The 27,252-nt window shown below is 45.1% G+C and overlaps 1 protein-coding gene across 13 annotated transcripts in view; it reads left to right on the top strand.

Annotated features, from left to right (window-relative positions):
• mapk8ip3 (mitogen-activated protein kinase 8 interacting protein 3) overlaps nt 1-27,252 on the top strand; it is a 190,456-nt gene that overhangs the window by 39,759 nt on the left and 123,445 nt on the right. For 7 of the 13 annotated variants that reach the window (XM_059654152.1, XM_059654158.1, XM_059654153.1 and 4 more), the window contains exons 3-5: nt 1,578-1,648; nt 3,340-3,434; nt 12,356-12,379. In XM_059654152.1, coding sequence (XP_059510135.1) covers nt 1,578-1,648; nt 3,340-3,434; nt 12,356-12,379 — 190 coding nt within the window. The remainder of the gene's footprint in view (nt 1-1,577; nt 1,649-3,339; nt 3,435-12,355; nt 12,380-27,252) is intronic. The other 6 variants (XM_059654163.1, XM_059654155.1, XM_059654159.1 and 3 more) reach the window with 1 other exon arrangement.

The raw sequence follows: 27,252 nt of genomic DNA, 5'->3' as shown, positions 1-27,252 counted from the left end.
GGTATTTCGAGCACAATGACCTCTCTTCCATCTCTCTCACGCCACCACGTAGCTGACCCATCTTTGACTACTCAGTCCTTGTCATCCATCTTGCTTCTCTTCTTCCCTGGCTTGCTATCACCGATCCCTCTCATCTGCCCACCCTTTTTGCTCTGTTTCTGTGGGCTGCCTCTGCACCTATCTGCTCCCCTTCCCATCCTATCACCAGCACAGATACCACCTTTTCTTAGCCCCTGTCAGTTTCACTGGATGTGAACGATTAACTCTTGAACCGCTGCGCTCCTTGCTGTTAATGAGCGAATAAAAGGGTTATTGATACATATTGCTTCATAAGCCAAGATATTCGCTAAGTTCAAAATGTGTCACCCATCACCATGTGAATTTGAAGCTAGTGCAGCTCAGAGATAGGAATTTGCATGCTGCTGGAGTAGACACGAAAGGGTTTGAATGTAATTATAATTACCTGAAGCCACGAGGCATACGTGCTAGTCATTGTGCACTCAAAATAAATCCTTCCTTAATGGGCATTTTAGATTTAGCTTTGTTTTCATGTGTACTCAAGTACAGAGTACAAGAGTACAATGAAAAGTGTACAATGTCACAACACACAATGCCATCTTAGTCACAAGTTCCTTCCAGCATTGTGGGTCTACAGATACAAAAGCACTGCAGTGGTTCAAGATAGCAGCTTGGTGCCACCACCTCAAGGTCACACAGAGATTGGCAATAAATAAAGGCCCAGCCAATAACACCCAGTTCCTGTGAATGTTTGTTTTTTTTTTAAAGAAAGCAGCATGATTATGACTGGTCTACAGAAGAATTCAGGTCTCCAAGAAAAATCACTGAACAAAAGTGAATAGATTGGCAAAGTTTCATATTTTGCTGCCTTTTATGTTATTAATAAGCTTTACTCATTGTACTGATGTCGCATGTGATCTGCGGGTGGACTCTGGCTTTGGGGGGGGATCAGATGTATTTATATTAGTTCCTTGAGGTACTGGTAATTGCACCTGACCAAATGTAGTTGTACTTGTTGGCATCAGCATAAAACCTTATTTTTAATCTAAGACTGGTGTCTCCTCTGTGGATACTGGAGAGTGGTATATTTTTGTTCACTAACCACTAGATATGCAGAAGCTAAAGCAAGGGAAAAGGGGCAATGAAATTCCTCAAACAACTGTTGCCCAGTACCATATCTTGCTGAAGGTGCCAGCAGTGATTATCTGAGAAAATACCATAAACTTTACAAAACACCATGCACATGCAATTAATTCTATCTTTCATTTATCAGTGAGTCCCCTCAGTGTCCCCGATATTTTGAATTCATTTGAAAACAACCTAAATAATCAAAACTGAACCAATTGGCTGAATTGTCCTGTTTCTCTCAGGTATGACACATCTCTGTTCTGTTTTGGTGCAAGAAATCTGGAGCGGTACTGTTTTTATTTTTCTCATCTTATGCTGAACTTCCTGCTACAAGAATTCTGTCTTCGTTTCTATGTTGCCAGGTTTCATCTGATTTTTATTAAACTGGATTCTTGCAATATGCTCAGGCTGTGTTCTGTCCTTTGTTTCAGTTATCAGACTGGAGGAGCGGGAAGCAGACATGAAGAAGGAGTATAATGCATTACACCTGCGGCACACTGAGGTAAAGAGGTTAGACAATCAGTACGCCCATAAATGAACTGATCCTGTATGATACAGGATCATTCTGGGAGACCAGGCTAGAGGCTAAATATCATCGCAGGGGCTGAGACATACATTCAGGTCAAATTGATATTTATCCCAAGATACCTGGGGTTTGATGTTTGTGAGGGTTTGTGGTGTAATGAGTAGTGTCCCTGCCTCTGAGTCAAAGGCTGTAGGTTCGAGCCTCATGCCAGGACTTGATGGTCAAGGAAGGTGTGTTTATAATGTGCCCATTAACAACAGCAATAGTATTAAATTGCTGGTAAAACTCAACAGTCTGGCAGCATCTGTGGAAAGAGAAATAATGTTTCAAATCTAATATGACCTTTCTTCAGTATTGGACTCAGTGTGAATTCTGTTTGATCAACCATCAGGGGCATACAATTAAGGGTATGAAAAAAGGTGTAAAGAAGATATGAGGAAAAGGTTTTCAGCCAGGGACTGGTGGAAAGGATCTCTGGAGATAGAAACAGAAGATTATATAGCCCCTTGGCCCATTATGTTCATGCCATTTAAAAACACAGTGTGGAACTGGAGGAACACAGTGGGCCATGCAGCATCAGAGGAGTGGGAAAGCTGACGTTTCGGGTCGGGACCCTTCCTCAGAAGAAGGTTCCCGACCTGAAATGTCGACTTCTCCTGCTCCTCTGATGTTGTCTGGCCTGCTCTATTCCTCCAGCTCCATGCTTTGTGGGGGGTCTCTGACTCCAGCATCTGCAGTTCTCGCTGTCTCATGTAACTTGTAATTCCACTTCCCAGCAGTTGGCCCATTGCCTTGACATTGCAAGTGCACGTCTAAATACTTCTACATTGTGAAGAGGGTCCCTGCCTCACCCACCCTCAGCGAGTTCCAGATTCCCACCAATATCTGGCCAAAAGCTTCTCCTCACATCTTCTCTACACCTTCTGTCCCATACCCTTAAATGTATGTCCCTGGTTGTTGATCATAGGGAATTCATGTTGCGAGTCCAATACTGAAGAAAGGTCATATTAGATTTGAGATCTTTAACTCTTTACTCTTTAAACAGATGCTGCTGGACCTGCTGAGTTTCTCCAGCACTTCCTCCTTGTTTCAGATTCGCAGTAACTTGCTTTCGTTTTAGGTTGATTGACAACCTATATATCCTTCCAGCCCGTGACAGTGGCAGGTTAATCAGTGAATAAAAACCGAAAGAACTGCGGATGCTGCAAATCAGGAAAGAAAACAGAAGTTGTTGGAAAGGTTCAGCAGGCCTGGCAGCGTCTGAACAGTTCTGAGGAAGGGTCACCAGACCCGCAACGTTAACTTTTTTACAAAAAATTTTTTCTTCTTCACAGATGCTGCCAGGCCTGCTGAGCTTTTCCTGCAGGTTAGTCAGTGATTCCTGGTCAACAAAGTGTAGCAAAGACTGTTGGAGCCTCCTCCATTACTCTGCAGAGCTCCAGCCTACACCGTGCAGGTTGAATGTGTGATTAGCCACATCAATCTGCCACCACTCTTCCTGAGGGCATTCATTAGACCTGTCGCTGCTCTATAGCCCAGCATTGTAGCACAGCCTGGTTACCTCAGTATCTAGTTGGAGCCCTGAGATAGTAAAAATTACCAGCTTTGTCCAGATGTGCTTACCTTTTCTACATTGACTCTGTCTAAATCGTTGCGCTATCTTTCAGATGATACAGACTTACGTGGAGCACATAGAACGATCCAAGATGCATCAAGTTGGGGGGAATGCCCAATCGGACGGAACGATGACTGGGAGGAATAAGTAAGGAATGCGTTCAGTCATGTATGTGCCAGAGTAGATTGCAGGTGCTTGTTGGTTTCCAGAGGGTGGCTGTAATGATAATAGTGGAGCCTATATTTTATGTTCAGTGGCATTACACCTGTGAAGAAACCTGTGGCTCACCTAATTTGAGACTCAATGAGAATAACGTTTGACTAGTTGATTATGCAGTTTGCTTTCAAACTTTCGGTCAGTAGAATCAAACTGAAAGAAGCTGCTTTCTCATCTGTTGTTACAGGTTTATGTTGCAGACTGTATTTAATTCAGACAGCAGGTGACCTTGTACACTCAGCATTTACCGGCAGAGTATTGTGGTGGCATTGGATCATTTTCACGTGACCATGACATCAGTAATGAGTCATGCAATGATGTCGGCTGAGTGTCATTACTGTATCAGGATTGTGTTCAGGAGAGTTTTGCTGGGAACAAGGGCCTGAGTGGAATTATGCATGATGCAATTTCAAGATTATGTATTACAGAGGAGTAGACTTTACTCTTACACCCAAGTGAATGGTTAGGTTTGGTCGCTCGTTGTAGAAACTACCCGGTTATTTCTTCCACACTGACATTATACGGCGATAGGTGGAAAATCTTCTCCAGAAATGACACGTTTGTATGAGTCAAGAACTGAGGCAGGTGTGATCAATGCTTTTGAGATGTAAAAACGTCTGGATGAAGTAGACATTTTCATGATCTCCATTTCTCAAATGACCTGCTGGAGGATCTGTCCATATTGTCAAGCTGGAGGGGAAATTGTGTGTGGGGAGTAGGCTTCCATCAAAAACTAGATATGACATCTTGTTTGGTTCGTGGTCTTAGCCTTGTTGGAGGGAGGTGATGAACTGGGTTCATTTTGGCAGAAGTAAAAGGCAGTCATTTTAAGGCATCACTGTTCGGCAACTTCTGAATGGTTAAAGAATGGCTTTGAGCAGTTATGGATGTAGGGGTGCACAATTTTTATGTGGTGTTACAGAAATGTTGCTGTTTATTATATTGATCTACATCCCAACATATTAGCCAATGTAAATAGATAAGCGTTTTAAAATGCACTGTTAGCAGTAACGAGAGCCAGAGAGGGGCTGGGAATCCTGTAATGAGTAACTCCCCAGAGCCTGTCTGCCATCGTTAAGGCACAAGCCAGGAGTGTGATGGATGTCCTTGGGTATTGACTGCCAGTGAAGCGTAGCCACTGTTGGAATATACGAAATGTGGCAGCCAGTTGTCCTGCTGCAAAATCCCAGAAACAGGAGTGGGATGCATGTCCAAAAATGTGGCATGTTTGACCAACACAGCTTGCAGTTATATAGTATCTCTGATGCAACGAAATACCTCCAATGCTGCACTGGAGGGCTACCAAACAAATTGCACCAGGCTTCTTAAGGCAATATTGGGCCAGATGGTCATAGTCTTTAAGAAGTTATACTTTAAAGGAGTTCTCAGAGGAGAAAAGAGAGAGGTTTAGGGACGGAATTGCAGAGCTCTGGGATGGATATTTTCTATCACACCGGAGGAACTCACCTGCCCCTTCTTGAATAATGCCTTAGGATCTTGTACACCACCCAAGAATGCAGACACGTTTAATCTGAATTTTAGCGCCCCTGGTTCTGATGCATTCCCTCAGTAATGCTGAGCTTTAAGATCAAAGTTTGTTTCTGACCTGAGGATTGAACCCTCCTCCTCCTCTCTGGATGACAATGCCATTGCTGAACCAGGGCAGTCTCCAGTTGTCATCCCTCTGACCCCTAGCTTGGTTGAAAACTGGGAGCCCCGCATGGATCAAGGATTGATGTAGGAATTAGGCCAACAAAAAAGATCCGGTGGGTGATTGGACAGTGGTGCCTTCAGAATCCAAACAGTAATCTGTGTCCAATGGGATATGCGCACACTCTGTGCAAGAATATTTAAAGTTCAGGTGGAATTTCAAGGCCACCCAGCCCTATGTCTGTGGCCACCCAGATTGTAGTGTTCCCCATGTTGTGAGGAAATGTGATCCAAGAAGATTTGCTGCAGGATTCAAGACAATCCACCTAACACAGGGAGGTGATGGCCTAGTGCTACTATTGCTAGACTATTAATCCAGAGATGTAGGTAATGCCCTGGGGTCCTAGGTTCAAATCTAGCCAAGACAGATGGTGAAATCTGAATTCAGCAAAAATAGCTGGCTGGTTGTGAAAACCATTGATGGTTGGCAAAAGCCATCTGGTTCATTAATGTCCTTTTTAGATTAGAATGGAAATGAGAATGAAAACTGAATGCACTGGAAATGAAAATGACAGAAACAAAAATGGGTTCCTCACCGAGCCATTCACCATCCTGACTTGGAAATATACCCCTAGTCCGTCAGTGTTGCTGGGTTAAGATCCTGGAATTCCTTCCCTAAGGACATGGGTCAACCTACAGCACGTGCACTGCAGCGGTTCATGCAGGCACTTCCCTAGTGTCTTCTCAAGGGCAACAATGCATGGACAATAAATGGTCCAGCCGACAATGCCTATGCCCTGTGAGTGAATTAAAAAAAAAACACACACGTAGCACAGTGACGGAGCTGGCCAATGTGGACATGGACTTGTAAAGTTGCCAGGTGCCCTCCGCAAGGAGGGCGGCCCAGGGGCTTGCTGTTTGTTGTGATTCAGTACCACGCACTGCTATACAGTTGAGAAACTCTATTTGCCTGCATTGCTAGCATTTAACAGGTGGCACGGTGGCTCAGTGGTTAGCATTGCTGCTTCACAGTGCCAGGGACCCGGGTTCGATTCCACCCTTGGGATGATGTGGAGTTTACACATTCTCCCTGTGTTTCTGTGGGTTTCCTCCGGGTGCTCTGGTTTCCGCCCACATTCCAAAGATGTGCAGGCTAGGTGGATTGGCCATGCTAAACTGCCCCATAGTGTTCAGGGATGTGTAGGTTAGATGGATTAGACATGGGGAAATGGGTAGGGGATGAGTCAGGGTGGGATGCTGTTAGGAAGGGCAATGTGGACTGGTTGGGCCGAATGGCCTTTTCCACACTGCAGGGATTCACCTGTTCGTTCTTGTGGACTCCACAGCTGGCCTGAGATTAACCTCTCAGTAATGGTGGCTAGAGGTTATTTTTAGTCAACACATTCTCAACAAGTTATGATACATCTTTGTGGCAGTTGGGACTTGAGCCCTGACCACTTGCCCCAGAGTTAGGGTCGTGACCAATGTGCCACTGTACCCCAACGCAACAGAGATCGTATCTTCTTCCTTATTCATCTAGTTTTTCTCAGCTCTGATCCAGCCATTTAACTCAAAATGAAACCTCAGCATGTCACTCGGTCCATTAACATCACTAGTTCCAGTTGTGTCTTATCACTCTCTTACGCCTATAACTTATTTCGTTTACTGACCGAGCCCCAAGTTCAGATCACCTTCAACATAAGCACAGCTGCTCCCAGCACCTTCTGCATCACAAAGGAATGAGAAGGACGTCAGTCCTTTGGATGGTGGAAAAGTTGCACACTGCAAAATTTTCTCCGAACAGCACAATATTTAGACAAGGAGCTGTGTGGATGTGAATCTGTCTGAGTATTTGCTAATGGTGTCATCAAGGATACGGCTACCTGGTTGAAGGAGGTGTGTAAAGTGAATGGGACAGCCTATAAAAGAGAGCCATGGGACACTGGGTGTTAGCAGGTTGGGAGGCAGACATATGGAATGTTGCATTCCGTAATTCAACTGCTTAAGGATTGGTACTTCATCACTAAGCTTGGAATCTCATTGCAATAAGAGTACCAAAAGAAGGACAAGCAGTTCAAGACAGCATTAGTGATGAGAAGCAGAGTTAAGGTTTTGAGTGGATGACCTTTCATTGGATGCTGCCTGACTTAGAATCATCTAGGATCATACAATATAGAAGAGGCCCTTCAACCTACTAATTTGCAATGATTAAAAACAACTATCTTTAATCTGGACCCGTCCCAATTTTTGGCACTAGACCCATAGCCTTGATTGTTATAACATTTTTGGCTGCTCATCCAAATTTCTTTTTAAAAAGGTTGTGAGGTTTCCCACCTCAACTATCCTCCCAGGCAGTGTATTCCAGACGACTCCTACCATCTGTGTGGAAAAAGTTTTCTCATCGCATGTCCCCTATTCCTCATTGGGTAAGGGGAAAACGGCTGTTCCTATCCATCTAGTACATGCTGAGATTTTCCAGCTTTGTTAGGTTTTTATTTCAGATTTTCAGTATCTGTGTCATTTTGCGTTTGTCTAATTAACAAAATTAGTGTAGAATGATTGACAGCATTGTTTATTAAATATAAGAAGAATAAAAAATGGATTTGTTGATTTCAATTTGATTTGCCAATATAATAAACATTTAGTGGGGAAGAAATTTAATTTGCTACTTTGTGCACAACTTGCCAGTAGCATCCAATTAAGTTGCTCAGTCTAAATTCCACTTTTTGTCACAAATTAACCAGAGGCATCTTGATTTAATGTGCTTCTGTCAACTTCAGTCGGATTAATTGTGTAAACATGAACATAATCTAAGTAAATACTCTGGAGTACACTGACAGAATTGGTATTGTATGTTGTCCACAGTGTGAGATAACCTTTTAAGAAGTTGTTAGGTGCAGATTGTACTTTTTAATATGTGAGGTTTAAAAACACTGACTTGCAATGTGGCAAGGTGTTTAGGACAATTCTGGAGAGCATCCTTGAAGCTGATACCTACTGTCAGACACTGCTTCCAGCACTGACCCCAGCATTTCCAAGGCACATGGGCCAAGTACTAATATAATTTGATTCACAGAATGAGGTGCCATCCCTGCAAGCAATTTCTTGTCATGGGGCTTGACAACAGATGACTGTTTTAGCCCAGAGCACAAATAAGATCTGAATCTTCATGAATCTGTTACAGGATTTAATCTCTCTGAAACAAACGTTATATCACTCAGATGGTCCTCCTGGCTGCTATGTGATGAATCACATTTGTTGGGGTGAATGTAACATTTGAGACAGTGATGTCATTTGCATCAGTAAATATGCCTGGCCGCGTGTACCAGATATTACGTAAACTTCACCAGGCAGTCAAAACAGGGGAAAGAAAAGGCTGCAAAGGTCCTTTTCAGATTTCACCTTTCATCTGAAAACTTTCTGAATTGGAGATGGGAATGTGTTGGAACAAAAGAAAAGTTACAGTGCAAAAAAAAATACTTGGCCCATCGTGAGCAGCACGGTGGCTCAGTGGTTAGCACTGCTGCCTCTCAGCATCAGGGACTCGGTTTGATTCCACCCTCGGATGACTACCTGTGTGGAGTCTGCACATTCTCCCCCGCCGTGCCTATGTGGGTTTCCTCCCACAGTCCAAAGATGTGTAGGCTAGGTGGATTGGCCACGCTAAATTTCCCCCACACTCCAGGGACGTGCAGGCTAGGTGGACCAGCCGTGGGAAGTGCAGGGTTATGGGGATAGCGTAGGGGAGTGTGGGTCTGGGTGGGATGCTGTTTGGAGGAACAGTGGGGTCTTGGATGGGCTGAATGTGCACTGTACAGATTCTGTGATTTGTCAATCTTCTGTAGGTGCCCATTCTAACCTGACTTAACTGCACCTTGTCTGTAGCATTTGCAGGTTACAGCACTCTTGGTGCAAATCCAGGTTCATTTTAACTAATGCATATGTTGCCTCCTACCAACTAACTGTCTGGTGTTCTGAAATATCTGCACAAAGGCTGGTATCCCAACCCCAATTTACTTGTGCACAATACACTGGGTGTGGCCAGCCATCTCGGAGTCAATTCCCTCAACTGAGGAGATTCTAAATCCCCTGTTAATATTGATCAGCCAGAGGCTCCTGATTAGCCCAGATTAACAACTCCCATCAAAGATCTTGAAGTCAATGAGGCCTACCTGGTCCTAATCACTACAGATCCAACAGTCCCTGTTCATACTTCTTTGCGTAGTCAAAGAACTAAAAAGAGCCAACCCTTAAAGGGGCACTGTAACAAAAACTATAAATTCAAAGCAAAACTTAAGAAATTTAGAATAAGAACAAGATTAATAAAGTAGGATCTACTAATACTTCGAACTTTAGTTCAACATCACATGATTAGCTTAAAACTCCGACATGAGACATCATGTTTGACACATACCTCTTTGTCTTCAGTTTTTAAAACAGAAGTGTTCGTAGATGTGCATGTCATTGGCTAGGCCAGAATTTATTTATTAGGGCACTTAAGAGCTGGTCGTATTGCTGTGGGTCCAGGGTTACATCTAGGCAGTTTTCCTTCCCTAACTGGCATGAACCAGATGGTTTTTTTTATGACAACAAACATTAAGATAGCTTTTTACTCCAGTCTGTGTTATTGAATTCAAATTTCACCTTCTGATTTGAACCTTGGCCCATTAGCATGGGGCTCTGGGTTGCGAGTTGAGTGACAGTGCCACTATGCCACCAACTCCCCTAGTTATACCAAGGAGCTAACTGTGAAGACTGACATCAAACCGAGTTTGCCTGTGTTAGTCTCAGGTTGCCAGAGATTATGCTTGGTAATTGCAAATGATTCCAACTCGCAATGGCAAGTCAAGAAGATATTTGGTTGTTCCATCCATGAACATGATATTAACTTCATACATCATCTGCTTGTGTGTGCTATGTTTTAGTAGCTAATTTGGTACTTCCTAATCATGCCATGGGCTATTGTCATTAAATGCTGTTTTAATATTGCAGTAAAAGCTTCTGGACTTTTTACGTCGTGTAAAGTTTGCCCAAGATCTGAAAAATGCTGGAGAAATTCAGCAGCACTTAAGGAGAGAAAAATGGTTAATGTTTTGGGTCCAGTGACCCTTGGACAGAATATGATGTCTATTCTCATGAAAGGCCACTGGACTTGAAATGTTAAGTGTGTTTTTTCACTTCACCGATTGCTATCAGATCTGTTGATTTCTCCACTAATTTCATTTTTGTTTCCAGCATCTACAGTTTTCTCTGACTTAATTTGTCCCAAGGTCTGGTCATTATCCTTTGGCTCTTTTATAGATTGGGGCCATGACTGATTTACAAGGTAATGCCATAAACCGCTGTGCTGCTGAATAACTTCGGCTAACAAAAATCTGTCACACCCAGGTTTCTAATTGACAACTGAGATAAAAGCAGTTGATGTTAATTGAAGACCATTTTAAGCTTGTATCATCCTCTCTGGAAATATTTCCTACTTTCACTCCCAAAAGGTCTGACTCTAATTTTTCAGACTGGCCCGTAATGCTTCACATTGTAACCTTGGAAATAATTTCCTTCTATCTACTCTGTTCATCTATCTTGAAAATTTGAATCAAATCACCCCTGAACCTTCTAAATTCCAGCGAATGCACCTCTAGCCTTTGTAACCTCTCCTTGCAATGTTTGAAGGCATGGTATTATTCAGGTAAACTTACATTGTGTTCCCCACAAGGTTTGATAAGCTTCCTAGATTGTGGTGCCCAAATCTCCCTTCTGTCTTTCCACTGTGGTTCAGTAAGTTTTTGTGTAGCATTACTTCTACTACCTTGTGTTTTGTTCTTCTACATTTGAGGCCAGCATTCCATCAGATTTTATAATGATGACCTGTGAACAATGTTTTGATGGTCTGTGCAGGTAGACACCCAGGTTTCTCTTGACCTCCACAGTTTCTAGCTTTATGCCTTCTTAAAAAGTTCTTCCATCCATCCTTTCAGGTCCGTAGTGGATGCTTTAGATATGCCTACGTGGAATTCCATTTGCTGCTGTCTTACCTATTCACTTTAACTATCCACATCTACTTTAACTTTGTAATTGCATGCTTCCATCCACACTGCTTGCAGTGTCATCGGTGAACTGGAATATTCAGCTTTCTGTCCCATCTTCCAGGTTGTTAATAAAAATGACAATATTTAAGGCTTTACAGAGATTCTGGTGGCACTTCTTCCTCTGCCAATTTGAGTATTTGTCATTCTTTCTACTCTGTTTTCTGCCACTCACCAGGTTTGTAACCAGGTCAGTAACTTGTCTTCAGTTCCATCACCTTCAACCTTAAGCAAATTATTTATTATGAGGGACTTTATTGGTTGCCTTAGAATTCAGTACAAATGATGTCTGCGGATAGTGCCCTGTCCTCTGCAATGACTGATGTTCCATGAAGGATTCTCCTTCTGAACCTGTCCCCTTGCCTGAGGAGTGATGATCCTTAACTTAAACCACCACCAATCGTCAGTCTACAATGAGGGAGCACTTCAGTGGCCTGGTTAGACTATGACTATTTTACCATTTCAGCATCACCCTTTCAGGAAAAAGAAGTTTTTGGTCAGGTTTGACTGTTTGCAAATCTATCATTTCTCTCAATTTAGCTGAAGTCTTTCAAGGTGTTTAGTCACTCCATCCATATTTGTAGATGTTCAAACTTTTCTGACAGCAGATGGCTAACTGCTCTGTAGTTCCCTAGAATTTCTCTCTCAATCAAAAGGCTTTTCAATTACTCAAATTGAAACCAAATCTCAGCCATGTAGAGTCTACATTTGGGTAACTTAACTGTGTTCTGTGATACGTAACTTTAGCATTTTTTGCTCAACGAAACAAATTTTCCTGAATTAATTAATTTCACTTGTAATGCATATTTTGATTACTTCTATTTTAAGCGATATAAAGTGTAAAAGTTGAATTTGAACATCATTGCTGGTAAATTAAAACAGTTGTCTGTGATCTGGCATGCTCCTCTCGTGCCTTCATTCTGCCACAGAATATTGTTTATGCACTGCTTGCTTCTTTTTTGTCTGCATTTATTGGGGCTGCTCTCAATGATGGCCAGCTGGCTATATGTTGTGCTAGTTTGTGACCTTTTGAACTGTGTTGATTAATTGTATTCTTCTTGTCCTGCTCTCTGTGCTGTGCTGTTGTGGCTGTTCTGGCTGTTTTCTGTGTTACCACAGTCATCGCCAACCATGGAGAAAAAGGTAAATGTTGCTCAGTCATTTCAACCTTTCTATTCCCAATGCAAGCTGTTTGTCTCATCCCTTTCCCTAGCCAAGCTACAGGAACAATGAGGCCCCTTCTATCGCTGCATTTACTTTTGAAGTGTTATGATTAATCATGCCATTTATTGATTAATCATTTGAGGTTTGTTTAATGAGACAAAGGCTTAGTCAATGCACAAAGCTGTCTGATGAGGACCCTAGCGCGCAGATAAAAATATAATGGGAAGTACTTCCTATCATCTTTGTGAGGCTGTAGATGTGAGTATAAATAAGCCTAAAGTAAGTGAAAACTCTGATTTTTATTTTTACTGTGCTAAAGTCTAATGGGGTGAAACCAGCAAAGTATTCTGCAGCTGTTGAAAGGTACTTATTCCTGATTGGAATAAAACCAGTTTAATGAAAGGAAGGGTTTTTAAAAATTTATTTTCAAGCTGTTTAACACAGGGAAGTTTTCCACAGAAACCATGGTGCCTGGGTTAATTGCTGGATGTATCACAGTTAGGCAGGTGTACTAGACTGTGCATTTCTGGAAGTGACCCAGAGCAGCGGAAGGCAAATTAATTATGACCAAAACCACTGCAGACATCAGATCAACTGCAAACAGCATGAGCTGCCAAAGTTTAGTGCAAAAACAGTGGAAGACTTGCATTTTTATAGTGCCAGACCGTGACAAAGAGAGAAACAACAGTTTTCTTCAGATGAATTAGCGATGGAATTTTGTAACAATTGCTGTGCAGTATGTTGCAGCAACTAGCACATAAATAGCTAGAGCAAACATCTAATGAGGTGAGACAGCAGTCAGTGTATTTTTGATGGGATTGATTGAGGGAGAAATGTTGGCTTTGAGAATTGCTTGCCTTGGCAATAGTGCAGTGGGAATTTTTAATATCTGCTTGAGCCATGAGGATGGATATGTTGTGACTGAAGAGACTGTGTTTCATGCAGATCTGCTTGGGATGGCTACTGTTGGGCCTTCAGTGTCAGTAATAGTGAAGGCCAACATTGATCCAATGCCTCTATCACAGTAATTCTCTAGGCAGCATCTGGATGCTTTTTCTCTGCACACTTTTAAGATGATTAGATTTCTAATATGCATTAACAGTGAGGTGATGTTTCTGAGTGCTAAGTGCTTTGGCAAGTGGTGCTGAGAAACTGATTCTACTTCTCGTGGTGCCTTTACAAGTTAGACTTTTGGAAGGCAGGTTCTCAGAATTCTCAGTGATACCTCGAAGGTTATTTGTGTGGTCTGAAACTATGCTGCTCCAGTACGTGTGACTGTTCTCAAAGCAGATTTTGCTTAGAGTGACTGATTATACCTTGGTGTTTGATCCCATATTCCCACTGTCATCTTTGGGAGCATGCATTGAAAGGTCCCATATGTGTGTGTGAATCCCTTGGGTATTATACGGCTGTAGTTGCAGATAATCAGAGGGTTGCAAATAATCAGAGGGTTAGATAGGGTGGATAGGGAGAGCCTTTTTCCTAGGATGGTGACGGCGAGCACGAGGGGGCATAGCTTTGAATTGAGGGGTGCAAGATACAGGACAGATGTCAGAGGTAGTTTCTTTACTCAGAGTAGTAAAGGAATGGAATGCTTTGCCTGCAACGGTAGTAGATTCACCAACTTTAGGTACATTTAAGTCGTCATTGGACAAGCATATGGACATACATGGAATAGTGTAGGTTAGATGGGCTTGAGATCGGTATGACAGGTCGGCACAACATCGAGGGCCGAAGGGCCTGTACTGTGCTGTAATGTTCTATGCTGTATAATATAAACGAGAGAGAGTGAGAGATTATACAAATGTTTCTATCCCCATTTATACACGTGTTTTACATAACTAACTTGCGCTCGAATGTTGGAGAGTTGATCAGTAAGTACACAGATGATACAAATGTGACTGGGTCGTAAATAGTGGTGCGGATGGTGTTAGATTACAGGAGGATATAGGTGGAATGGTCAGGTGGGCTGATCAGTGACAAGTGGAATTCAGTCTGGATAAATGTGAGGTGGTGCACCTGAGCAGGCAAACCAGGTGAGGGAATACATGATGAACAGCAGGATCCTGATAAACTGAGGTTCAGAGAAACTTTTAGAACATAGAAAAGTACAGCACAGTACAGGCCCTTCGGCCCACGATGTTGTGCCGTGGAATAATCCTAATCCAAAAATAAAATAACCTAACCTACATTCCCCTCGATTCACTGCTGTCCATGTCCAGCAGTCGCTTAAGTGTCACTAATGACTCCGCTTCCACGACTTCCACTGGCAAACTATTCCATGCGCTCACAGCTCTCTGGGTGAAGAACCTCCCTCTGATGTCTCCTCTCTACCTTCCTCCTAACACCTTAAAACTATGACCCCTCGTGGCAGTCAATCCTGCCCTGGGGAAAAGTCTCTGGCTATCGGCTCTATCCATGCCTCTCATTACCTTGAACACCTTTGCTGTGCATATATATTGATCCCTTCAAGTATTAGGCTTGTATTATGCACAAGTATTAGGCAAAGTGGATAAAGTCGTTAAGAAGGCATATGGTATACTTGCCTTTATTAGCCTATTCATAGAGTTTAAGAGCAGGAACGTTATGCTGGAACTGTATATAAAGTTTCTTAGGCTGTAGCTAGAGGACAATGTACAGTTCTGGAACCCAGGGACATGACAGCACTGGTGAGGGTTCAGAGGAGGTTTACCAGCTCTGGGTTGGAGTGTTTTAGTTATGAAAAATGACTAGATGGATTGAAGCTGTTTTCGCTAAAGCAGAGCAGGTTGACAGGGGACATGATCGAGATGTACAAAATTAAGACTGGCATGGACAAGAAGCAACTTTTTCCCTCTTGAGGGAGGGATCACTGACTGGGGGCATAGATTTAAGGCAAGGGGCAGTAGTTTGAAGGAGATGAGGAAAACATTACCACCTTGAGGGTGGTAGGAATCTGGAACTCGGTGCAATTGTTGTGGAAGAGGCAAAAACCCTCGTAACATTTTAAACGTTTTCCAATGTGCCCTTACAGTGCAAAAGTGTACAACACTATAGGCCAAGTGCTGGAAAATTGGATTCGAATAGTTTGTGTGTTTTTGGCAGGCATGGACTGGATGGGCTGAAGGGCCTTTTTTCTGTACTGTGGATCTCTCTGACTCAGTGGCTTGATTGTTGATGTCCAGTGGCTAAGGACATGGGTCTGTAGTGCAGTATCGGTATGATCTTCTGCCTGCTGCTACATTAAAGTGGGGTGGTTGCCCTTTGAAGAGAACTGATGTAATGTCGTGAGTAAAGGAACAAACTCATTTGCTCAGCACTGTTTCTATAAGCAATATTGTGCAGTACTTTACACCCATAGGGTAATGGGCAATGTGAACCAATCACAAATAATAGACGTGATTAATATAGCTCTGCCCCAGCTTCTGTAGCCCACTACCTTTCATATTTTCTGTCCAAATGCATCACCATAGTTATTTGGGTGTTTTTGCAAAAATAACCTAGAGTCCAGTGCCATCCAGATTATGTGCCAACTCTTCACTGAAATGTAAGAGCCCTAGGGAATGGGACATGCTGTTCCGCCATCCAGAAATGTTGCCTTGCAAGACATTGTTCTTAGAACACAGCGGGAAATTTTAGAGTTGTGTATTTACTAAGACATGGAGCTTCTGGTGAAGCAGGTTTCTATTAATATTCCACTGAAGTTATTGTGGGAGACGGCGAGATCGCTGATTCAGATGCAGAGCTAATATCTTTTTTTGCCCTAACACATGTGGCATGCTTTTTTCTTTTGTTGCAATACTTGATCATCTTTTAATAATCCCTTTTCGTTGTTCACTACCTAGACAGAATTTACTTTCCAACAGATCACCAATATCATCCCTGAGTAGAAATGTTGTTTTCCCTTTCTTTGCTATTTCGTGTGAGTTGTCCTGATGTGTGAGAGACTGAAAAAGCTTTGACAGCATCTGTCCTTTTCTCAGCTTTACACAACTACACATTGTTAGTATGAAAATAAATCCTTGACCTCCACGTATGAACTTCTGTATCTCTGAGCAAGTGAGTTTTGTATATCAAAAACAAGTCAGCGTTTTAGGCAGAATCTGTGTAAAAAGAGAAATGGGTTCAGGCCCTTTCTTTTGACCTGTAAACCTTTAGTTAATTAGAACAAGCTAAAGATGGCAGGACAGGTGATGTATCACAGCTGCAGCATGTGGAAGTTCCTGGTTGCCTGTTTGCAGAAATTCAAGCAGCTTTGGTTCCACATTTTGAATGGGAGAAACGATGATACATCAGGAAAGAGGCTGTTATCTGTATTCTTTGTAGCAGGAGGCAGCCATGCCCCTTAGGAAAGGGTCTTTTGTCAGTGGCTCGGGACAGAAAGACTTGGATGAGGGTTGCCGACTTGATAAAGTTCAACTGACCTTCACGCCGTGATATAGGAGGCCATCGACGATTGGGACATGAAGAAGGAATGCAGTGATATTAGGTGACAGTATAAGTAAGGAGGGGTGACACGTTCTCTGCAGCAGAGAGTGCGAGTCTGCAGAACTGTGTTGCCTGCCTGGTGCCATGGTTCAGGATATCTGGGCAGGCCTGGACCAGAACCTACAGTGGGTGTAGGTGGAACCAGCTGCTGTGGTCCATGTAGGCACCAGTGGTATTGGTACAACAATAAAGGCACTGAGAAAAGGAGCAGAACCTCAAAGGTGATAATCTGTTAATAGCTGATCCATATGCAAAGTAGCACAGAGCAAATCAGACGAGAGAGATGCACACACGGCTCGAAGGCTAGCATGGGCAAAATTTGGTTCTTGCTTGCGAGCCACTGCTACTGGGGAAAGTGGGATCTGTGCCAGTGGAGAGATAATGGGAACTGCAAATGCTGGAGTATTCCAAGACAATAAAATGTGAGGCTGGATGAACACAGCAGGCCAAGCAGCATCTCAGGAGCACAAAAGCTGACGTTTCGGGCCTAGACCCTTCATCAGAGAGGGGGATGGGGGGAGGGTTCTGGAATAAATAGGGAGAGAGGGGGAGGCGGACCGAAGATGGTTAGAGGAGCAGATAGGTGGAGAGAGTATAGGTGGGGAGGTAGGGAGGGGATAGGTCAGTTCAGGGAAGACGGACAGGTCAAGGAGGTGGGATGAGGTTAGTAGGTAGCTGGGGGTGCGGCTTGGGGTGGGAGGAAGGGATGGGTGAGAGGAAGAACCGGTTAGGGAGGCAGAGACAGGTTGGACTGGTTTTGGGATGCAGTGGGTGGGGGAGGGGGAAGAGCTGGGCTGGTTGTGTGATGCAGTGGGCGGAGGGGACGAACTGGGCTGGTTTAGGGATGCAGTAGGGGAAGGGGAGATTTTGAACCTGGTGAAGTCCACATTGATACCATATGGCTGCAGGGTTCCCAGGCGGAATATGAGTTGCTGTTCCTGCAACCTTCGGGTGGCATCATTGTGGCACTGCAGGAGGCCCATGATGGACATGCCATCTAGAGAATGGGAGGGGCAGTGGAAATGGTTTGCGACTGGGAGGTGCAGTTGTTTATTGCGAACTGAGCGGAGGTGTTCTGCAAAGCGGTCCCCAAGCCTCCACTTGGTTTCCCCAATGTAGAGGAAGCCGCACCGGGTACAGTGGATGCAGTATACCACATTGGCAGATGTGCAGGTGAACCTCTGCTTAATGTGGAATGTCATCTTGGGGCCTGGGATAGGGGTGAGGGAGGAGGTGTGGGGACAAGTGTGGCATTTCCTGCGGTTGCAGGGGAAGGTGCCGGGTGTGGTGGGGTTGGAGGGCAGTGTGGAGCGAACAAGGGAGTCACGGAGAGAGTGGTCTCTCCGGAAAGCAGACAGGGGTGGGGATGGAAAGATGTTTTGGGTGGTGGGGTCGGATTGTGAATGGCGGAAGTGTCAGAGGATGATGCGTTGTATGCGGAGGTTGGTAGGGTGGTGTGTGAGAACGAGGGGGATCCTCTTAGGGCGGTTGTGGCGGGGGCGGGGTGTGAGGGATGTGTTGCGGGAAATACGGGAGACGCGGTCAAGGGCGTTCTCGATCACCGTGGGGGGAAAGTTGCGGTCCTTAAAGAACTTGGACATCTGGGATGTGCGGGAGTGGAATGTCTCATCGTGGGAGCAGATGCGGCGGAGGCGGAGGAATTGGGAATAGGGGATGGAATTTTTGCAGGAGGGTGGGTGGGAGGAGGTGTATTCTAGGTAGCTGTGGGAGTCGGTGGGCTTGAAATGGACATCAGTTACAAGCTGGTTGCCTGAGATGGAGACTGAGAGGTCCAGGAAGGTGAGGGATGTGCTGGAGATGGCCCAGGTGAACTGAAGGTTGGGGTGGAAGGTGTTGGTGAAGTGGATGAACTGTTCGAGCTCCTCTGGGGAGCAAGAGGCGGCGCCGATACAGTCATCAATGTACCGGAGGAAGAGGTGGGGTTTGGGGCCTGTGTAGGTGCGGAAGAGGGACTGTTCCACGTAACCTACAAAGAGGCAGGCATAGCTGGGGCCCATGCGGGTGCCCATGGCCACCCCCTTAGTCTGCAGGAAGTGGGAGGAGTCAAAAGAGAAGTTGTTGAGTGTGAGGACGAGTTCAGCGAGGCGGATGAGAGTGTCGGTGGAGGGGGCCTGGTCGGGCCTGCGGGACAGGAAGAAGCGGAGGGCCTTGAGGCCATCTCCATGCGGAATGCAGGTGTACAGGGACTGGACGTCCATGGTGACTATGAGGTGTTGGGGGCCAGGGAATTCGAAGTCCTGGAGGAGGTGGAGGGCGTGGGTGGTGTCACGGACGTAGGTGGGGAGTTCCTGGACCAAAGGGGAGAAAATGGAGTCCAGATAGGTGGAGATGAGTTCGGTGGGGCAGGAGCAGGCTGAGACGATGGGTCGACCAGGGCAGGCAGGTTTGTGGATTTTGGGAAGGAGATAGAAACGGGCCGTGCGGGGTTGGGGAACAGTGAGGTTGGAGGCTGTGGGTGGGAGGTCCCCTGAGGTGATGAGGTCGTGAATGGTGTTGGAGATGATGGTTTGGTGCTCGGGTGTGGGGTCATGATCGTGGAGGCGGTAGGAGGTGGTGTCGGAGAGTTGGCGTCTGGCCTCGGCGATGTAGAGGTCAGTGCGCCATACTACCACTGCGCCACCCTTGTCTGCGGGTTTGATGGTGAGGTTGGGGTTGGAGCGGAGGGAGCGGAGGGCTGCCCGTTCTGCGGGGGAGAGGTTGGAGTGGGTGAGAGGGGTGGAGAGTTTGAGGCGGTTAATGTCTCGACGGCAGTTGGAGATGAAGAGGTCGAGGGAGGGTCGGAGGCCTGGGGGTGTTGTCCAGGAGGAGGACTTGTGTTGGAAGCGGGTGAAGGGGTCAGTGGAAGGAGTGTTGGAAGCGGGTGAAGCGGGTCCACTGACCCCTTCACCTGCTTCCAACACTCCTTCCACTGACCCCTTCACCCGCTTCCAACACTCCTTCCACTGACCCCTTCACCCGCTCAGTTCGCAACAAACAACTGCACCTCCCAGTCGCAAACCATTTCCACTGCCCCTCCCATTCTCTAGATGACATGTCCATCATGGGCCTCCTGCAGTGCCACAATGATGCCACCCGAAGGTTGCAGGAACAGCAACTCATATTCCGCCTGGGAACCCTGCAGCCCAATGGTATCAATGTGGACTTCACCAGTTTCAAAATCTCCCCTTCCCCTACTGCATCCCTAAACCAGCCCAGTTCGTCCCCTCCCCCCACTGCACCACACAACCAGCCCAGCTCTTCTCCCCCCCCCTCCCCCTTCTCCCCCACCCACTGCATCCCAAAACCAGTCCAACCTGTCTCTGCCTCCCTAACCGGTTCTTCCTCTCACCCATCCCTTCCTCCCACCCCAAGCCGCACCCCCATCTACCTACTAACCTCATCCCACCTCCTTGACCTGTCCGTCTTCCCTGGACTGACCTTTCCCCTCCCTACCTCCCCACCTATACTCTCTCCACCTATCTGCTCCTCTATCCATCTTCGGTCCGCCTCCCCCTCTCTCCCTATTTATTCCAGTTCCCTCTCCCCATCCCCCTCTCTGATGAAGGGTCTAGGCCCGAAACGTCAGCTTTTGTGCTCCTGAGATGCTGCTTGGCCTGCTGTGTTCATCCAGCCTCACATTTTATTATCTGTGCCAGTGGAACTGTACTCTGGGGAGCTGCATAGCTAAGTGGGGACAAGGCAAATTCAGGAAGGCATGCTAAGTCAGGGAGTGGAGCCAAGGCCAAAGAGAAAGTTATTAATGCAGGAAATGATAGATTGTAGCAGGATGGAATAGACAGAATGAAGCTAAGAGTAAACTAACAGCTCGAACTAGAATTTGTGTAAAGAATAGAAGGGTAAAAGTGAAGATCCTTGTTTTAAATGATATGCGCATTCAGATACAAACAGATGAACCAAGTCTTGGGACATAACTACAGGATGAATTTGATTTGGAACTGAACTTTGGAGACATTTAGGAAAGACAAGGTGTTAGTAAAAGGTGTTGGGCTATCTCTGCTAATCACAACATTAGCCCACTAGGCAGGGATGGCAAGTGATGTGCCACAGCTGCAACGTGTGGAACTCCTGGATGCCAGTTAGGAAATGTGGGTGTGGAAGCAGTTTGGGTTTGGATGAGAAACTGTAAAGGCAGGAAGTCACTTGTGAGTGGGAGTAGCATACTGATCCCAAACAGTAAACATGTGGTAGGATGGAGCATAAAAGAAGAAATAATGAGAGCTTATCATTAAGGCATGGCTCTAATCATATGAACTTTTAGCCTTCACAGCAATTGGAAAAAAGTCAGTAAAAGTTAGCCCAGGTAAAAAGTTCATGGTGTGGGGACAGAGCGGAATATACTGAGTGGAGGAGGTGGAAACTATGGCTGACAAGGGAAGACAGGGACAGTATAAAAGCAAAAGAAAAAGGGCACAATGCAGCAGAGATTACTGGGAAGCCTTTTAAAAACCAGAAGAAGCCAACTAAAAAGCAGCAATGGAGAACAAGATGGAATATGAGGGCAAGCTAGCTCGTATTATAAAAGAAGATTGCAAGAATATTTTCAGATGTATTAAAAGGTAAGAGAGGGAAGAGAGTACTTCAGATGCTTGAAACCGAGGCTGGAGAACTAGTAATGAGGACCAAAGAAATGGAGGAGGAACTGAGTAGATACTTTGCATCTGTCTCTGTGGTGGAAGACACCAGCAACGTACCAGAGCGCCAAGAGAGTTGGGGACAGAGGGGAGTGTAGTGACATCACTAAGGAGAAGGTGCTCGGAAAGCTGGAAGGTCTGAAGATGGATAAGTCACCTGGACCAGATGGACTATCTGCCGCAGTTCTGAAGGAGATAGCTGAGGATATTGTTGGGGCATTGGTGGCGATCTTTCAGGAATCACTGGAGCCAGGGAGGATCCCAGAGGGACTGGAAAATGGTTAATGTGTCATCCCTGTTTAAAAACGGAGGGAGGCAGAGTTCAGGAGACTATAGGCTGATTAGCCTGTCCTCAGTTGTTGGTAAGATTTTAGAGCCCGTTATTAAGGATGAGATTGCAGAGTATTTGGAAAATATTGTAAAATAGGGCTGAATCAGCATGGCTTCATCAAGGGGAGGTCATGTCTGACAAATCTGTTAGAATTTTTTGAGGGGGGTAATGAGCAAGTTAGACAAAGGACAGCCAATGAACATGATCCATTTGGATTTCCAGAAGGCGTTTGACAAGGCACTGCACAGGAAGCTCGAAAGCTAAGAGTTCGTGGTGTTAGGGGAAAAGTACTGGCATTGATAGAGGATTGGCTGTCTGGCAGAAGGCAGTGTGGGGGGGATAAGGGGGTCTTTTTCAGGATGGCAGCCACTAACTAGTGGAGTTCTGCAAGGGTCAGTGCTGGGGCCTCACGTTCTATATCAGCGATCTGGGCATTGTTGCTAGGTTTGCGATGACAAAGATAACTGGAGGGACAGGCAGTGTTGAGGAAGGGGGGAGACTGCATAAGGACTTGGACAAGCTTGGGGAGTGGGCAAAGAAGTGGTACTTGGAATACAGTGTGGAAAAGTGTAAGTTTGGGAAGAACAGAAGCATAGCCTATTTTCTAAAAGGGGAAAGACTTCAGGAATCTGAAGTGCAAAACGAGTTAGGACGCCTAGTTGAGGATTCTCGAGGTTAAATGTAGGTTCGTTTGGGAAGGCAAATGCAATGTTAGCATTCATTTTGAGAAGAATGGAATACAAGAGCAGAGGTGTACTGCCGAGGCTGTATAAAGCTTTGGTTGGACCGCATTTGAAATATTTAGAGCAGTTTTGGGCCCCATGCCTAAAGAAGGATGTGCTGGCATTGGAGAGGGTCCGGAGGAGGTTCACAACAATGATCCCGGGGATGAAGGCCTTGTTGTATGAGGAGCGGTTGAGGACTCTGGGTCTGTACTTGATGGGATTAAGGAGGGTTGGGTGGAGATCTCATTAAAATTTAAAGAATACTGAGAGGTTGCTTAGAGTCGAGGTGGAGAATGTGTTTCTCCTAGTAGGAGAAACTAGGACCCAAGCGTAACAGCTTCAGAGTGAAGGGATGACCCTTTAGATCTGAGATGAGAAATTTCTTCTGTGCTGAATCTGTGGATGTCATTGCCACAGAAGGCTGTGTGGGGGCTGGGGTAGGGGGGCAAATTATTGAGTGTAATTAAGATTGAGATAGAAAGGTAGAGACATCGGAGTTAGAGGGATCTGGGTGTCCTGTGCATGAATCGCACAAGGTTAGGATGTAGGTACAACAAATAATGAGGACAGTTAATAGAATAGTTGTCTTTGGTTGCAAGAGGAATTGGGTATTGAAGTACAGAGGGGATCCTTCAGATATACAAGACACGAGTGATGAAACTGCGTCTGACGTACTGTGTTCAATAGTGGTGGCAGTATGTAAAAGCACTAGAAGCAGTTTTGGGAAGGTTTACTGGACTAATGTCTGGAATGAGTGGGTGGTCCTCGTGAGGAAAGGCTAGACAGGGTGGGCCTGTCTCTTCTGACTTAATTGAAGCTTGTAAGATCCTGAGGAGACTTGACCAGGTGGATGTGGCGAGGATGTATCCTCTTGTGGGAGAATCTAGATCGAGGGGCCATTGTTTAATAATATGGGCGGCACGGTGGCTCAGTGGCTAGCGCTGCTGCCCCACAGCACCAGGGACCCAGGTTCAATTCCAGCCTTGGTGGAGTTTGCACGTTCTCCCCGTGTCTGCGTGGCTTTCCTCTGGGTGCTCCAGTCCCACCGGCCTCCCTTCCAACCTCCCACAGTCCAAAAATGTGTAGGTTAGGTGGATTGCCCATGCTAAATTGCCACAGTGTCTAGGGTGGGAAATGCAGGGATGGGATTGGGGATTGGGTCTGGGTGGGAATGCTCTTTGGAGGTTTAGTGTGGACTTGAAGGGCCAAGTGGCCTGCTTTCACATGGTAGGGATTCTATAAGTCGTTTAAAACAGATGAGAGGAATTTTTCCCCCCAAAGATTAAGAGTCTTTGGAATTCCTTTCCTCAAGGGGCAGTGGATGTCGAATCTTTAGATATTTTTAAGGCAGAGGTTGGTAGATTCTTGATTACCAAGGGGATAAAAGATGATTGAGGATATGCAGGAATGTAGATTTTGAAGTTAAAATCAGATCAGTTGTGATCTCAAAGGTGGAGTGGACTGAAGGGCCGAGTGGCCTTCCCTTGTTCTTTGTTTATACAAACAGCCAGCTCAGTGAAGAGGAAATTAAAACGGTAATGGACTAATGAGTTTTGAAGTATGAAATTCTTGCCAAAGAATCATTTGGCTTCTGCCCAGAGTTAGAAGGTTAAATGTGAGGCATTACTGACTAGTTTTGTGGGTGGGTGTTCATGAGTAATTATCCAAGAATCTGGGACAGCCCAGAAGGAGTAAGTATTTTGATGTGTAATGTGGCTAATATACATTTGCTGATTAATAATACAAAAGAAATGGGTTTTAGAAAGCTTAAAGAATCCTTGATCAATAAGAAAACAACTTTGAATGCATTCATTCTTGCAACCACCGCACAGAGAACCTGTTACAGATTCCCTGCATCTGATGTTAGACATCTTCTCTTTGGTGATTTCAGTATCCATCTTGATTAATTGTTCCCTCTGTCCACTGACTTTGCTCCCCTGCATAAATTTCTCCCTCTAGCACAGTGGCTCAGTGGTTAGCCCTGCTGCCTCCGATTTTCCCCATGTCTGAGTGGGTTTTCTCCGGGTGCTCCAGTTTCCTTCACAGTCCAAAGATGTGCAGGTTAGGTAGAGTGGCAGTGCCAAATTGCCCATTGTTTCCAGGAACGTGCAGGCTAGATAAATCAGCCATGGAAAATGCAAGGTTATAGCAATAGTGTGCGTCTGGTTGGGGTGCACTTTGGAGGGTCGGTGTGGACTTGATGGGCCAAATGGTCTACTTCCACATTGTAAGGGTTCTGTGACACAAACTTTAAAGAATCATAGCAGACTTGAAACATTAACTCTTTTTCTCTCTCCACAGACACTGGCAGACCTGCTGAGTTTCTTTAGCATTCTCTGTTTAGGCTCTGCATGATCTCTTCTGCCATTGCCATTTTCACAGACTAGTGAGTTTTGAGAAGATTTGTAGCTCAGGTTGAGGTTCTGGATGTGATTTTCACAGACCTTCAATTTTGCCGTCTCGCCAGTCTTTCTAATCCCTTCATGTTATTCACTGGTGTCATCAACTCTGACCACTTAATTGCATTGCCCATGCCGCACACCCTTCTGATCTTCTGCAATCCTGTTCTCCTCCCAAATGCATTTTGAAATAGCAGATGCATCTGTGTGCTGTTGGGAGAATTAGGCAAGTTTTATTTGAGATCAGAGATAATGGGAACTGCAGATGCTGGAGAATCCAAGATAACAAAGTGTGGAGCTGGATGAACACTGCAGGCCAAGCAGCATCTCGGGAGCACAAAAGCTGATGTTTCGGGCCTAGACCCTCCTTCATTTTTCTGATGATCACAGAACCCTTATAGTGTGGAAGTAGACCATTTGGCCGATCAAGTCCACACCGACCCTCCAGTTTAGGCAAGTTTTATTCTGTGTTTGCCTAAGACGTGTAAGATACAGGAGTTTCACAACCCAGCAATACCATTTGGCATGCGCATCTGGCAAAGCAGGCTCAAGGGGCTGAATTGCCTACTCCTGCTCCTAATTCTTCTGCAAACACGAGACAGCGAGAGAATAAACCCCTGTCAAGGGTGAGCATGTCAAACCTATAAAGCAAATGTGTGCCCCAGTTCATGGATTTCCCTTCGAAGAATAAAGATCTGGTTATATTGACGAATTGTTTGAGTTTTGGAAAAATATTACACGTGGGAATTCTGAAGTGTAACCGAAGGGAAACAGAATTCAGAAGGAAGTACCATTCCAGCCATTGAGAAGGAGATTGGTGCTGACTCGGAGCTTTGGCCAGTGATTGACTGACTGCTTGGCGTTTTGGGTCTTGAAATCACTACTCGCTTTGGTGACTCAGTTGAAAGCACAACTGGTGCCCTACAGTTCAGGAAAGCTATCAGTCACAGGAATGTAGCTGGGCGGCACAGATCAGCTGACAGTGTTCTCCACATTGTGACTTTAGCACATTATCATTTCAGGGAAAGGCAGCACTTCATTCAGCACATGTCCACACCAGAATTTTTGGTGCAAGTTGAACCTGTACTATATCTCTTGACCAATCAGAAAGCACCGCCTTGCATGTATGACACAATGTTTGCTGTACAGGCGTGGTACCTTCAATTTCGCATGGCCAACCTAATATGAAATAAAGTTGTTGATTGGCTCGACTGCTTGCATTCTGTGAGGAGATAACAAGGTGTAGAGCTGGATGAACACAGCAGGCCAAGCAACCAGATGCTGCTGTGTTCATCCAGCTCGACACCTTGCTATCTTGGATTCACCAGCATCTGCAGTTCCCACTATCTCTGCATTCTGTGAAGGGTTGTTTGACAGTCTTGATGGCATTTTCTGCTTCATGATTGGACTGTGAGATGAGGACATGTTTAAATCTCCGAGTCTTGGAAAACACTGCAGGTTGATTCATGGGATGTGAACATCAGCAGCAGGGCCATTATTTGTTGTCCATCTGTAATTTCCTTGTAAAGGGGACAGTGAACCACTTACTTGACTCTTGCTTCTGTGCAGTATCACAGGTTTGGTTGGCAATATGGTGGCACAGTTTGAGATCAATTGCACTGTGCCACAAAAATCAAAGGTGAGGAACTACATCCTGGGTGGCATGTTGCCCATGTCAGTATTGTCACCATTGTGGGGAGTTTTGGTTAGAAGTGTTGGGTGTTGGCCCATGGGTGCAGTTAAAAAGTTGGAATGAAAAGGTCGCAGTGGCTACATTAACATGGATTATCCAGTTATAATCACACAATGTTGTTTATGGGATCTTGCTGTGTGCAAATTGATTGCTACATTACAAGATTGACTATAATTAAAAGGCACTTAATTGGATATCCTTATAAGGACAACAGAAATGAAAGTTTTTATTTTGTTTAAACATTTTTTGGCTGTTTTAGTAAAATGTAACTTTAGTAGATGGCTGGATGCAAGTAGCACATCATGCTTGGTTAGGGAATGTAAATGCATTTAAGCTGGGAGGGATAGCTCAAAGGAGATGAGGGGCAAGCATTTTTTGAGTGGTGGGTGCCTAGAATGTGCTGCCAGGGAGAGTGGTGGAGGCAAATACGATAGGGGTGTTTACGGGGGCACATGAATAAGGAAGAAGTGGAGGGATATGGCAGGTAGAGGGGATTAGTTTAACTTGGCATCATGTACTGTTCTGTGTTCTGTATACTCGTGCAACAGTCATGGTTCTGAGAACCTATCTTTAGGTAGAAGATGG

Source organism: Stegostoma tigrinum, chromosome 23 (genome assembly GCF_030684315.1).
Source record: "Stegostoma tigrinum isolate sSteTig4 chromosome 23, sSteTig4.hap1, whole genome shotgun sequence".
Classification (NCBI taxonomy): domain Eukaryota; kingdom Metazoa; phylum Chordata; class Chondrichthyes; order Orectolobiformes; family Stegostomatidae; genus Stegostoma; species Stegostoma tigrinum.
Note: the sequence above shows the minus strand (reverse complement) of the source record. Positions and strands in the feature narration are given on the sequence as shown.